The 15,592-nt window shown below is 36.9% G+C and overlaps 1 protein-coding gene across 1 annotated transcript in view; it reads left to right on the top strand.

Annotated features, from left to right (window-relative positions):
• Positions 1 to 15,592, top strand: part of STK38L (serine/threonine kinase 38 like) — an 82,588-nt gene that overhangs the window by 45,315 nt on the left and 21,681 nt on the right. Inside the window, exons 2-3 of the mRNA XM_072798574.1 lie at positions 5,822 to 5,966; positions 9,708 to 9,759. Of these exons, the coding sequence (XP_072654675.1) occupies positions 5,833 to 5,966; positions 9,708 to 9,759 (186 nt within the window). The 5' untranslated portion in view covers positions 5,822 to 5,832. The remainder of the gene's footprint in view (positions 1 to 5,821; positions 5,967 to 9,707; positions 9,760 to 15,592) is intronic.

Raw genomic sequence — 15,592 nt, 5'->3', positions numbered from 1 at the left:
TAGATGTTAGCTATTTTTATTTATATATTGTCAATCAGTGTTATTTATCTACTTATTATTAGGGTCCTTATTTTCCCTATACAACTTTAATGTTTAAAATTTAAGCTTTTCATACATTTTAAGAAATGAATTTGTTATTTTTAGCATATACTTTCATACTTCAACATATACTTTTAGTATGCATCGTTATTTTTCAGTTTTCCCCCAAATACTGTCTTTTAATCTTGTTTGATATCCATATTTGTATATTCCAATTTTTTAAAAAGATTTTTATTTATTTATTTATTTACTTACTTATTTACTTACTTATTTATTTATGAGAGACAGAGAGAGAGATAGAGAGAGAGGCAGAGACAGACAGAGGGAAAAGCAGGCTCCATGCAGGGAGCCCGATGTGGGACTCGATCCCAGGTCTCCAAGATCAGGCCCTGGGCCGAAGGTGTCTCTAAACTGCTGAGCCACCCAGGCTGCCCCTGTATATTCCAAATTTTTATGTAGTGATATGTAGCACTGTTTTTATTGTGATTTCTTTTAATACAGTTTCTGCCAATTCAGAGATCACATAGTTACTTATCTATATTTTCTTGTAAATTTTTGAAGTTTAATTTTTCTTTTTTTACTTTATTTCCCTTTTCTTTTCCTTTTTTTTTTCTCTTATTTTTTATGTTCACCACTATGAACCATTTGAAATTTATTTTGCCCCTTGGATTGGAATGAACATCTGGCTTGCTTAAATAGAGAACCAGTTGTTCCAACAAAATAAATTGAATAATTCTTCCCTTCCTTCCACAGTCTATGATTAGGTTTCCTCATAAAAAGGCTTTTTTTTGGTTTTTGATCAAGATATTCTTAGGTATTTTATGAATGTTGTTCTCCATCCCCTTCTCCTTGCTACTTTTGTGAACAGGATTATTTTTACATTTCTAAATATAAATCTTTAAAATTCACATTTTAGGGGCTCCTGGGTGGCTCAGCTGGATAAGTGTCTGCCTTTGGCTCAGGTCATGATCTCAGTCGGGTTTCTGGGATTGAGCCCTGCATTGAGCCCTGCTCAGCTAGGACCCTACTTCTCCCTCTCCCTCTGCCGCTCCCCGCATTGGTCTCTCTCTCTCTCTCTCTCTCTCTCTTTCTCTGACTCTTGCTCTATTTCAAATAAATAAAATCTTTAAAAAAATAAGATACACATTTTATTTTTATTTATTTATTTGTGTTAAGATACACATTTTAAAGCACAAATTTTAAACTGAGTCTGGTGACATAACTCAGAATCAGACTTGAACTTAATTTTCTTTCCCTACCAATTTAGCTCTTCCTATAATTCCTATTCTTGCTAATGATGTCACCATTTACCCACCTAGCCCAATCTAAGACCCAGAGGTAATTATAGATTTCAGTCTTTCCAGCTGAATATCTGAGTCTATCTTTTAATCTTTTCTGCTACTATCTTAAATTAGGCCCACTTTATTTTATACTAAACCAGAGATTGTGATTTCAAATGTTTACCAGAAGCAGTCAGGTAATAAAATGCGTGAAGGAGGATGCTGTTGGTGGACTTGGGCAGGATGTCCTGTATTGCAAGGGGGCTGCTGTTTCTCTATCTGGGCATTAATGTGGGTTCATATTTGACTAAGCCGATTATTCAAGAGGACTAGAAATCTGAATTCTTGTGTGAAATCTTCTAATTTCTAAGTCATGGTGCAAGTCAAACAAAATATGACTGCAAGCCACAAGTTTGTAACCCGTGACCATTTATTATTGTGTCCCCCTAACCTGTTTTACTTTCCCTCAAACTAATCTACTCCCAGCTTCTTCACCATCCTCCCTGTACTAGCATAATCTCTCTGAAGTGCCAATCAGACAGGATTTTAGAGGTGGTTATATAACTGAACTAACATGAGTTAGTTCCTTGGTTGACTTACAGATGGAAACTACATCGGATGGAGTTGTTGCACAGTCAACTTTATTTGCAGCAAATAAGGAGATTGTGGAGAATGTGTTCCAGAGCTGTGATTCTCCAACAGTGAATGGGTTCCTTTTATTTAGGGTTAGGGTGAATATTTAGAAAGGAGATCCTTGTTATATCATATGTAGAGGCAGGCATAGGGTCACACATGTGTCTCAAGGAAACATGCCTAGACATGCATGTTTGTTATGTTAATGAGGCTTATGCTCCTTTTTGGGTGGAGAATTTAGCATCATAATGAGGTGGAGGTCACTGTTGGTCACCCCATGGTCCATCTGTGCAGGTATGAGTGGGCGGATAGGCTCAAACTGATCTGAGTGGTCTGGGCCTCCTGAGCCCTTCCCCATAGCAGTTGTTCTAGTGTGAGGGGTAGTTTTGGTTTCCATAATGGGATCCTATGCCCTTTGGGTCTTTTGCCTGAGTTAAGAGATAAGTTGGAAAGAAGAACTTAAGGAAAATGTGGAATAAAGGTTGGTAGGTACATGCAGATGGGCGGTAAAGTTCAGTCTTAGGGTCTTGGTGACAAGAGGCTTAACTGCACTAAAACGTACCATTTTTAGGAGAGTTCTTGATACTTGGGTAGTAAGTGCTCAGTAAATGTTATTTGTTGGCTGTTACCTTTCACTTAGTTAAAAGCCCTGAATGACTCGCATTTATGCTTAGTGTATTTTAACAGGCAGAAAGGTATTTTATCATAACTCCTACCTGTTATGGAGCTCTACTTTCATCTTCTGCTATTTCACTGAATATACTCAAGCCATGTCTAAACTCCTATCAGTCTGTTTCATACCCTTACACCTCTTCCTCCCCTGCCCTGACTTGTGAACCCTTATTCCTCCCCACCCACTCCAAGATTAGTTCAAGTATCTCCTCTTCTGTGAAACCTTTGACTACTCTTAAACCCTTGAAGAGCCAATTTCTCCCTTTTTTGCATCCCCATAAGATTGTGAACTCCCTAAGGCAGGGACTATATTTTATCCTCAGCATTCTCAGTGATTTGTGCAGTGCTGGTACATAGTGTAAATCTGCAGTAAATGTTAGCTGTAAATAATACAACTAGAAAGAGTTAGTGCTGGAACTTGAGCCTCTACCTGACTGAATTTCTTGCTCTTCATATTGTACTGCCTTAGAGGAAAGAAGCTGTGGCTGCCCTATATTAGGGACCCAGCATATACAGTCTCCTATCTGAGGACCTATAGTAGCTCAGGGCATTATGGTTGCAACTAAATGCATTTAGAAACATTTTTATACTCCAAGGTAATACAGTAGCATTAAGGATACTCTTTTCTCTAATAAGTGGTATGTAAGGTGAAATCCCCAGTTAAGTAGCGTGTTTTGCCAGTCAGGTAAAGCAATTCTGTTTTCCTACTTTAGAAGTTTGATGGCAAATGATTGGAGACACTAAATCTATTTATAGGTAGCTTGACTGCCAGATTTGTTATCGCCTTTCCCCAGGCTTGATAAACGAAAGAATGTTGGACTTAACTATTGGTAGTGTCTCCATTAATGACTAGGGGAGTCTGGAGAAAACATGTGGACAGGAAATTCAAGGGCACCTAGTGTTGTTTTTTTATCAGTCCAGGAATTCTAGACTTGCAAATTGTATCCTGTTCTTTTTCTGACTAAAGAAAGGGCTTCAGTAAAAGACAAAGGACAGTGTTAAATCCATTAGAGGAATAAATTTGCAATATAATAAGTGCCAGTCATCTAGATCATTCTTTGTAATAATTTGGTCACTCTTGTTCTTGGTTTTGTTTAATTTGAAGTTTTTAAAGCCTATTTGTGTCTGCTTAGAAGGAAATTATTTTTTCTTTTTTAAAGCTCTTTTCTAAAGGATATTATTTAATCAAGACTAGGGGTGGGATTTTGTCTTTTTCTGCAATTATATCTCTCAAGTAGGATTTTTCCCCCTGAAATTAACATAACACTAAATGATTCTGTAGTTTTTAATCCAAAGAAAACTATTACACATGAAACATATAATTTCAACTCCATTAAATTTGAGTTCTGTTACCATCATTTAGTGAATGCCTACTCTGTGCTCAGCATTTTGCCAGATGTTATAATACTTTATTACAAAGATGAATAGGTTTTGCTCTAATTTGGTTTTTAAACACAGTATACTATACTTTCAGGTATGTATGTATAACTAGAGTGGAAAGGCTTAATCATGATTAGGTTATGTAGTGTCTGGAAGTTGTTTTTCATTACTCAACACCCACCTTTGAATTTTGGAGTTAAACTCATTACATCTTCTTAAGATGGGAGAAACCTGATCTTGTGTTTAATACCTCTTTTATAAAGACCTCAGATTCTTACATTCTTATCTAATACAACTTCATATTTATTTCTGTACTGTTGATGCATACAATTGTTTAGAATTGTTTTGAATTCCGTAGCATTTTTTTGTGTGTTAAAAATGTCCCCCAAAGTTTTGCTCAGTAATAATTCTGCTCAGCTTGAGCTCCTCAGTTTTTCCTCAATCTGGGAAAGCCCAGTCAGCAGGAGAACTTAGTGCTGGCCATCTCCAGCTACTTTAAAGTACCTTGGGTGAGATAGCGATCAGTCTGTTATTTATTTATTTTTAAGAATCTGCCTTAGTCAGACACCGTTAACATTCATTGATTGATTGATTTTATTTATTTATTTATTCATGAGCGACACAAAGAGGCAGAGACATAGGCAGAAGGAGAAGCAGGCTCCCTGTCGGGAGCCTGATGTGGGACTCCATCCCAGGACCTTTGGATCATGCCCTGAGCCAAAGGCAGATCTGCTCAACCACTGAGCCACCCAAGCATCCCCCATTAAATGTTTAAATTGAGTAACAGTTCTCTTTGTTTGGATGCCATGCTCACCAAGCAATCTTCTGATCCTAATTAAAAGCTTTACATCTGGCTTGCTTGCAAGGATGGAATGCATTTGCCAGAAGATGCAAGTCTCTGTTCCTTGTTGCTCAGTTTCTTAGTGTGTAAATCAGTAAATTGCTATTATGTCATACATATCAGTCTCTTGTGAACTCTGTTAGGATAAAGTAGCTTCCAGAATTTGATTACTCTGGGTCTCTGGAAGCTGAAGGTCAGAGCTTGCTCTACAAAGTCCCTTGGCAGCCAGTCAACTGCCTTCCAAGGCCATACCCTGAATTTATCACACATCTTTCTTTCTGACTTCCACAAGCATTACTTAGGTGTTATTTCTTTGTGCTTTTATTTAAGAGGCATCACAGATGATTTTGGTTGGTTGGTTTTTTCAGTATTCACTTTTTCTTTTAGATTTAAAAAAAATTATTCATAAGAGACAGAGAGAGAGAGAGAGAGAGAGGCAGAAACATAGAGGGAGAGGCAGGCTCCTTTCAGAAAGCCTGATGTGGAACTGGATCCTTGTACCCAGGATCACATCCAGAGCCAAAGGCAGACGTTCAACTGCTGAGCCACCCAGGGATCCCACTATTCACTTTTTGAAAGGACCATATGGACCTTAGATAGCCATAGTTGGGTCTTGGCTGTTTTTCTTCCTAGGAATTGGCAAAGCAATTTGAAAATTCTTGATCAGGTTCAGATCATCTGGACAAATGAGAAATGGATCTGGAACCCCTGGATATTGCTCTTTGTTAGAGCTTCTAAGTTTTTTTACCCTGTCCAAATGTTGAAAAAATGTAACAGGCACTTCTTGTGTTTGATGAGAATTATTTGTGAACTTAAATTCCATATGCCTAAAGGAAGCTCCTTAGAACACCACTGCAAGTTTTATCTCTTCCCCTTTTGAGGATTTAGGATGCACATTGGCCTATTAAAGATGCTAAGAATATGAGGATAGAAAGTGTTTTTCTCCTGAACAATCTGTGTTTATATGTTGTTTCAGTTTCGGTTACTATGGCAATGACAGCAGGGACCACAAGCACCTTTCCTATGAGCAACCATACCCGGGAAAGAGTGACCGTGGCCAAGCTCACGTTGGAGAATTTTTACAGCAACCTAATTTTACAGCATGAAGAGAGAGAAACCAGGTATAGTAAAGGCTGGTCAGAATTTTCTGTTTGGTTTAATAAGCTGTTGTGTTGCAAGTGGAGAATATAGACATGTTGTCCATTAATAATATAAATATTGTGGATCCTTATATGATGTTTTTAGGTTTCCTATTCAAGCTGACAGTGTCTCTAGTTATTTTCACAGAATGGTTTCTTGACTGTGCACCTATACGTTAACATCACATGTCAACTGATATCTTAAATAAAATATTTCCAACCATAAAATTATATCTTTATACTTTATGAATAGTTAATATTATTAATTATCCAAAAACATGTATAGGGTGCAAGTGCAGGTGGAAGAATAAAAACATGAACGACATGTTATTTTGCCTTCAGAAAACTCTAGTAAGGGAGTTAATATCCATAAATATTACATGAAAGAGTGAAAAGCATCACAAAGAGAAGGGCAGAGAAGGGAGAGATTGCTTTTGACTGAAGTAACTGGAAGGACTTCCTAAATGGTAGTGGCATTTATCAGGGCTCTCAAGGAAGAGCATTAATTATATATGCATTAATGGGAGAAGAAAAAGATAAAAGAGCAGGAGGAAGGATATTACAGACAGAAGAAATCACCTTTAGTGCTGGGTCAAGCAAGAGCCATTTAGTTCGAACTGGATTCAGCATATCCTGGGAGCCTTAGACACTTTGTTTTTTTGTGGTTTTTTTTTTTAAAGATTTTATTTATTTATTCATAGAGACACCACACACCCACACACACAGAGAGAGAGAGAGAGAGAGAAAGAGAGAGAGAGAGAGAGGCAGAGAGAGAAGTAGGCACCATTTAGAGAGCCTGAGGTGGGACTCGATCCAGGGTCTCCAGGATCTAGCCCTGGGCCGCAGGCGGCGCTAAACCACTGCGGCACCGGGGCTGCCCGACACTTTTTTTTTTTTTCCTGACACTTTGTTAATATAGCTATTCTCTTGGGAGTAGAGAGCCTTGAAGATTTTTGAACAGAATCAATGATCATGGGTGTTTCTCTAGAAGAGTACTTTAGTTGTGATGTACAGAATGGATTGTGTGTAGAGAGGTAAGAAACAAGAAAGGCTAGTGATGTAGTCCAGACACATGAAAAGGAAGCTTGAATTAGGATGGTGACAATGGAACAGAATTTAGGATTAAGAAAGGTGGACAGTGTGGTGCCTAGCTAGGTATGAAATGTTGGACAGGTCTAACTGCAGATCAGCCAAGCTGAGCAGAAAATTGAACTAGAAAACAAAACTTGAGTAATTATTCAGAAGTCAACCTAGAGACACAGAGTAGGAAAATATGAAGGAAAGTTAAGAAATATGGAGAATGGTGAGGAGAGCAAACATCTCCAACCAAAGTTCCTAAAGGAAGTGAAGAAAGAAACTCGAGTGGAGGCAGGTTAAACTAAATTCAGCATCAGCAGAACTTCCAGAAGATTCAATTTAGCTCTAAGGAAAGTGATCATAAATGGATCTGAGTGTAAATGTGTGGATATATCTCAACACGAATGGCATAAAAACAACAACAACATTGGTAATAATGTCTTAGACATTTTTAAAAGTAGAATTAAAATATTTTCCAATGGTAGACTATCAGTCAGGAGGAAAGTAAGTGGAATTAAAGTGTTTCTAGAGGTCTTTGTATCTCCACAATAGAGGTACAACATACAGAGTGGCAAAGATCGATTCATTTCAGACTAATAGAGTTTGTAACTTCCAAACTGGTAGAAGGGAAACATGGAATGAGAAAAAAACCTGGTTCAAAATAAGGCAAGGGGGAAAAAAAAATCCTGAAAAACCAAAAAGTCGACACAAATAGAAACCACGCAATCAGAAATGAATCCAAACATATGAGTAATTATACTAATTGTGAATACAATGAAAGTCTCTGGAAATCATCCAATCACCAAAGGAGAATGAACAAAGTAGAACAGAATCAGGGAAAGAAAGACTGCTTTATCAGGAGGCAGACAAGTTATGCATCAGAATTTTGAAGACTTGTTGTCTTTTCTTGATGAACTCTTTCAGTAATTCGGTTTTGCCCTCTATTTCCAAACAAAGAAAAGAATAAAAGTATCTGCTGTTATTTAAAAAAAAAAAAAAAAAAAAGTCTCAGCTTGGTGCCATGGATGTCCTAATCAACAATCAGCCCCTTTTTTCTCAAAGCTTGTGCTTTAGGACTACATGTGATGAATTTTTAAGGCTTAACTCATTGGATATATATACATAATCCAAATAAAGTATGAATCAGAACAAAATGTCAGAGCATTTAGGAAGAAAACTGTTTTCTTTAAGGTTCAAGAGAAGTCCCAGGTCTTCTCATTTAGATATGGTAGAAACGGGTGACGGTTACTGTTTCTCTCTCTGGAGTAAGGGATGACTTCATGAAGTATTAGTTTTGGCAAGTACTGGGGAGAGGGGGCAGTAGAGATTTGGCAGTAGAATGAAATTGCTTGTATATTGATGGGCGCTCCCAGGTTAGTGGTCCTCCTACACTGTGGATTCTGTCTGCAGAGGAGAAAACTCAAAGTCATTCAACAAGCAGCCCTGCAGTGCCCAGAGGCTCATGACGGCAGGCCTTGAGCTTATTCCATCCTAAGGGCTGGGCTTAGAAAAATAGTGTGTATAAAAAGATTAAAAAAAAAATCAGTGCGATAAGCACCAAGGTGTCTGTTACAAATGTTGAAGAAGTAGGCAGAGAACATGTCAATAGGTATCATTGTCATTGGGGTGCTGATTTATGAACAGGCTTTAGATATTTTTGTGATGAATTTCCCATAAGAATAATGGGTTAGGAAAGAGCTTACCTTTAGACATAGTATCATAGATGACAAATACTTAAAAAAAAAATGTATATGATGATTTCAATCCTCAACCCTTATATTCCCCTGTAGCTAAATCCTGGAAAGTTAGTCTTATTCTAACATACTCCAAAACTAATTCGGAAGAGCTCTCTCAGCTTTATCCTTAGGAAAAACCAATACTATAGAAATAAAATAATTGATATTCAGTTGGAAATGAGTTGCGAAATTTGTATCACAGGCATCTCTGTAGTTACTAGTTACTTCATCCATCTACCCCTCCCCCACTCCTTTCCATCCCCCTGCAGTGGTTAGGTTAACTAACTTCAGTGGTGTCGTTTAAAAATTATGTATAACTGGACTTGGCGATGCCTAGAAAAGCAAAGGTTCTGGTGGTTAATGGTTTTTTTAATGTATAGTTTTCAAAGAATCAGAATAAAATACACTCAATTACATTGAACATTCTTTCTTGACTGATTAGGACGCCAAGCTTAGACTTCAAATGAAGGACTTACACAAGCTCATTTAGCTAATAATTATTAGGATCAGGATTCAAGCAGGAATATCCACCTTAAATATTTATACTTTGAGTCACTATAGTTACCTTTGTATACTTCTTCTAATGTAAACATTGACAAATGTTAATGATTTTGGTGGTTTGAATAGTACAACAGATTTTCCTCGTTAGAACATTAGTCACCTTTGCCAATCATCGATTTGAGCAGCATTAGAGGCAAATTTTTCATTTGGCCAGTATGACAAAGTGAAATCTGGGTTGGGTTTGTATTTTGAGAAGGAAAACTATTCTTAGTGGTTATTTTGATTCAACTTGAAATATTTTTTTTTTAGCATAGAAAACTGATGTAAGCTCAAATAAATAAGTGAACATTTCTTAAATGGTAATAGTTAGGAATGTATTTAAATTTTAAATTATTTTTTCTTTGAAAAGGCAGAAGAAATTAGAAGTGGCCATGGAAGAGGAAGGATTAGCAGATGAAGAGGTAATGTTAGCTATAATTACTGTGACTGTAGTTAATGATACTATATATTTAAAAGTTACTAAGAGTGGATCTTAAATGTTTTCACTATAAAAAAATACTTATATGAGGTGATGGATAGCCTTATTGTAGTAATTATTTCATGATATGTATGTGCATCAAAACATCATGTTATAGACCTTAAGCTTGCAGTGCTGTATGTCAGTTATATCCCAAGAAAGTTCGTGCAGGGTCAGGAGGGGGTTAATTACTGTTGAATGACAACCTGGTGACTTTTTCATTTATTGATATCAGATGATTTTATAACTTAGGTAATGTAGATTTTGTCATTTGAATATGGGCTTCTTACTTTGTTGCTATGATGGAGATCCTTAAAAGGAGGCAGCTTTTTATGATTTCAATTCTAGAACATAGATTTAGTGAACAGGGTCTATAGGATCCTAAGTGCATAAAACAAGAAAAGTGGGCTCCAAGAAGAATCCACAAATTACCAAATCTTCTCATATTTTTTCCTGAATATTGCTTAAAACCATCCAGTTCTCTAGTCCATGCCTCTACCTTCTTTTAAACTACTGTGTGTTTCATTTGAAGAAAAATGCCTCCATCTGGTCTCTCTCTTCCTGCAATCCGGGCTGTACTCCCACCCACAGGTTTTCTGCACACTCCAGAGTTCTCTAAAAACAGGTTTGATCCATCACTCTTTTGCTTACTACCTTTCATTGGCTCCCAAATACTCTTGGATAAGGATAGAGTCTTTAATCTTTAACATTAATGTGCAAGACCCTTCACAGTTTGGCCTCTGCTTTCTCTCTCTAGCTGCATCTCTTGTCCCCCACTCGCATGCTGGCCACCACTACTGAGTTACTTTAACTTCCACACGCTTGCCTTTAGACCTTTCATAGGCTTTTTCTGCTGCTTAGAACTTCCTTACTCTTGCCCAATTCTCATTATTCTTCAAGAAGCTCTGGGTCTCACTTTGGGCCTCAGTTCCACTGGGAAATCTTCCCTAATCTCTTGAAGTACTCCTCCTACATTTTACATTAACACTGTTCCTGTCCCTGTGGCAGCCGTCAAATATCATCTCCCCACAGTAGCAATTTCATAATGTCTTACTCAGCATTATTCCTTCAGCAATGGTGGAGAGCCATATATAAAATAAATATTTGGTGAATTAAGTGAACAATGACCTTTCTCTCTGGGAGTTTACCAATTAGAAGGAGACATGATATATGTATGTGTGTAAAAAAAATATGTATACATGATAGAATGTGGCAAATTTTGAAAATACAAGGATATTCTGTATAAGGAATCAGAAATTGATTTAATCAGAATTGAATCTTAAAAAAATAAGTAGATTTACGTTAGAATTAAGACATATATACAAAATAATTACAGAACAATGAAAGGACAGTAAAGGAAATAGCAACATAAATTGACAGCACATAATGGAAATGCTAGGCTTGTAGTAGTTTATTAAGAAATGTACACTTTGTTTTCTAGGCAGTGGGAGATATAACTAAGATTAATTTAAGTTTTCAGGGATCAGAAAAGAATTTCTGTATTTAAAGAGTATTCTAAATGATGATTTGAAATCAAACCATTCTTGAATCTTCCCTATACCTTTTCTAGGACTGTACCTGTATTTTTCTGTTGAGAATGTTTAAATAAAGTATCTTATGATTTGCACCAAATGTGGTTATTTTGTTAATCAGCTGACTCAATTTAGAAAACCCAAAGTATTTACATAAAATTATTACAAGAAACATTTAAAAAACTCATTTAATTAAATTCTTTAGACTTTATTCGAGAAAGGTAGTGATTTAAATATGTATTATAATCAATAAAGAATAAAGCTAAACAACCTTTTCTTACATTTATTCATTAATATTAATAACTTATTAATAATCTTATAAGTATATAATGCATATTACATATCATTATATATACATATATATAAATCTTAAGCAGAAGATCCTAATTTGAAATCTTGAGAGAGAAATTATAAAAACAGATGCTCAGGGGCCAAGCAGATAACATGAATAGGGAAGCTGGCCAGGATGTTTTCATGACATCTTAGGTTATACAATCTTTTTGACCAACACACTTTGTTTCACATTCAATTCCCAAGAATATTTTTTTCACTTCCATGAAGAAGTAGATTCTTTTTTTTTCTTTTTCTAAAATATCTGATCCTTGCAGTTTATCTTTTGATAAACTTTACTTTTCACTTTACTGAAAGGAAACAAGAACATCAGCCCCATTTTATATGTCACCTGATGACTGACATCAATGGTGGAGACTGTGACCAATTAGAGACCTGATGTCCCTCAAAAGGCAACTGACTGCCACTTTGACCCAGTGTGGCCAAGTTTCTGTTTTTCAAGAAAAGCTGGAAATCTGGACTTTTATGTGAAATCACCTGCTTTTTAAAATATTGGCAAATAATTCAAGCGTTTTAAAGACAACCTGCAGGCCAAATTAAATACATCTGTGGGTTGAATACAGCTTCTAGTTTGTAACCTCTATTATGCAGCAGGAAGTGCTAAGTACATTTAGAGTTATTTTCCTAATTAACTTGTAGAAAATGTGATATGATTTATACCTAAAGATAGTGGCCAATAATAACTATAAAACTTCTAATATTTTTCTGTGAAGATATTTTAATTCCACAAATGCTTATTGTTAGGCTCCATGCTAGATTATGTCAAATTCTACAAAATAGACATTCTCCCCTAACCTTAATATTAAATATGTTGGAACTATCATTATGTGGAGTGGATTTTTCTTTTTAAATATTTTATTTGGGCAGCGGTTTAGCTGAGGGTGTGATCCTGGAGACCCGGGGTTGAGTCCCATGTCGGGCTCCCTGCATGGAGCCTGCTTCTCCCTCTCTCTCTCTCTCTCTCTCTCTGTCTCTCATGAATAAATAAATACAATCTTTTAAAAAATAAAGATTTTATTTATTTGAGAGAAAGAGAGCGTGTGCATAAGTGGGATAAGGGGCAAACGGAGAGGGAGATTTTCTGCTGAGCAGGGAGCCTGACATGGGGCTTGATCCCAGGCAGGACCTGGGGATCATGACCTGAACTAAAGTCAGACACTTAACTGATTGAGCCACCCAGGACCTCTGGGGTGGATCTCTTGAAAAAATAAAATTGTTTTATAAAAATCTAGTTTTAAATTGAAAAATAGTATTTATCTTTAACTTATTCATAATAGAAAATCTTCGTGAAATAATTTGTGAAAGTTACTTGTGAAAATTAAACCATGTAATGTGGTTCATGTAGAGCATATATGTGGAGATGAAGTTGCCAGCTGAACTCTTTCATATCTCAGAATTTGTAAGTACACTGTCTTATACAAAAACTGAGCATCCCACAGATCGAGAATTGGAGGAACGCCCATTTAAAAAGGAATGGAGAAAGGAAAAAAAAATGTATGTCTAGTTTTGTCTCATTTAAGCAAATCTCATCAGACATGGAATATTATTCACTCTAATGGAAAAACAAAATAGACAAATTTAAGCTGCAAAAGGGAGCTATGAAATGTTAAGCATGTCCACAGCTTTTGTTGTCCTCTTTGGCGAGAAAGGATATGATTACCACAAAAACATTATTTGGTTTTCAGGGCTACTTACTTAATCTATGCAAGTCATGAGCAGATACATCAACGTGCTTTTTTCATCTCTCTCTCTATATATATATATATGTATTTTTTATTTAATTTTAAATGTAAAAACTTAATAGTTTTTAAATTTTAATTCCCGGTATATAGTCAACAATGTTATATTAGTATAATATAGTGATTCAACAATTCTGTACATTACTTAGTGCTCATCTTGTCATCAGTATTTTTTTTTAAGATTTAATTATTTATTTGAGAGAGAGAAAGCAAGTGCGTACAGAAGGGAGGGACAGAGGGAGTCTCCAGCTGAGCGTGGAGCCCTACTTGGGGTCTCCCATCTCAAAATCTGTGTAGTTAAAACCAAGAGTTGGATGCTTAACCAACTGGGCCACGCAAGTGCTCCATCAATATATTTTTTAGCTGTAGCTTGCTTCACCTCCTTCTGGACTGCAACACTAATTTTATGACTAACACCCAGGGGGGCACCAGGGTGGCTCAGTTGGGTTACTCACTGGACTCTTGGTTTTGGCTCAGGTCATGATCTCAGGGACGTGGGGTCTGGGCTCCGGCTTAGCAGGGGGAATTTGCTTCCCTTCTCCCTCTTCCTCTTCCTCTCCCCATGCTTACACTACTTTACGTCTCCATAAAATAAAAATAAAACTTTTTAAAAAAGACTAATATCTCGGAATAGGGTTTTGTTTTTTTAAGTAATGTAACAATGTTATAGTGATGTCCCATTTTTATAGAATTATGTGTTCCATACACTTGTGATTCTCCCTTTTTGCCATTAAATAGCTGTACCCTAGACTACATAAATATTGTTTACTTACTGTATTATACAAGCTATTAAATATTAGTGAACATTATTTACTTTAGTGGCCTCTTTTCTGTTGATTTTGAGCACAATTTATGAAAGTATGTAGTGAGGTCATCTTTTCCATTCAGATTAGACGAGTTTCTGAAACTACACCCAACTGTACTCCATTTTATAGACCACAAAGTTAGAAGCCGTGGAAGAGTTTCAAAATTCTTAAATTTATTCATTTATATAATTAAAACAACCCCCCCTCCAAACCTCTTTACTGCTTTGAGAGACACGATACTATAGTGCCACCATGTGGTCTTTTTAATTAGTCTTAAAAAACAAGCTGATTTGGGGGGGCTCTTTTGTTTTACTATAGTTCATCAGTTATTTTTTAAAAATCATTCAGTGGGCATTTTTGAACAAAAGAATTTTCTTTCTTTTTTTCTAAAAAGATTTTATTTATTCATGAGACACAGAGAGAGAGAGAGAGAGAGAGAGAGGTAGAGACACAGGCAGAGGGAGAAGCAGGCTCCATGCGGGGAGCCTGTGGGACTCGATCTCGGGTCTCCAGGATCACACCCCGGACTGCAGGCGGTGCCAAACCGCTGTGCCACCGGGGCTGCCAGAGAGAGAGAGAGAGAAAGAGAGAGAGAGAGAGAGGTAGAGACACAGGCAGAGGGAGAAGCAGGCTCCATGCGGGGAGCCTGTGGGACTCGATCCCGGGTCTCCAGGATCACACCCCGGACTGCAGGCGGTGCCAAACCACTGTGCCACCGGGGCTGCCCACAAAAGAATTTTCTTCACCATTTCTACCATTGATGTGCCTGCGTACATCCAACTGATGTACGACAGTACAACAACTGATGTACATCAGTACAGCTGAGCCACACAGATTGCCCTGTTTAAAGATGTTTAAATCAAAGATATAACTCCTTGATTTCATTTTATTACATTAATTTTGTTAGAAAAAAAAATTTAAAAAAATTTTGTTAGAAATATCAGAATTCGCAGCCCTGTGGCTCAGCGGTTTAGTGCTGCCTTCAGCCCAGGGCCTGATCCTGGAGACCCGGGATCCAGTCCCACATCAGGCTCCCTGCATGGAGCCTGCTTCTCCCTCTGGCTGTCTCTGCCTCTCGCTCTCTGTTTCTCATGAATGAATAAATAAATAAAATATTTTTTAAAAAAAGAAAGAAATATCAGAATTCCATTGCACTGGTGATACACATTTACATATTTCCATTTAATTGACTGTTTGCCTTACCTTTTTGAAAACATCTATGCAGGAGTAGTAAGACACCATTCAGTGGTCATACCTTGAGCTGCGTTTGTAAGCAGTGTTTCTGAACTGTTCTGGTTCTATTGACTTTGACTTTCCTCAAAATGGAACTCCTGAAAGCCTGGTAGGGT

This window comes from Canis lupus, chromosome 25 (assembly GCF_048164855.1).
Source record: "Canis lupus baileyi chromosome 25, mCanLup2.hap1, whole genome shotgun sequence".
In the NCBI taxonomy this organism is placed as follows: domain Eukaryota; kingdom Metazoa; phylum Chordata; class Mammalia; order Carnivora; family Canidae; genus Canis; species Canis lupus.
The sequence above is the reverse complement of the archived record's forward strand: the minus strand, read 5'-3'. Positions and strand labels throughout refer to the sequence as shown.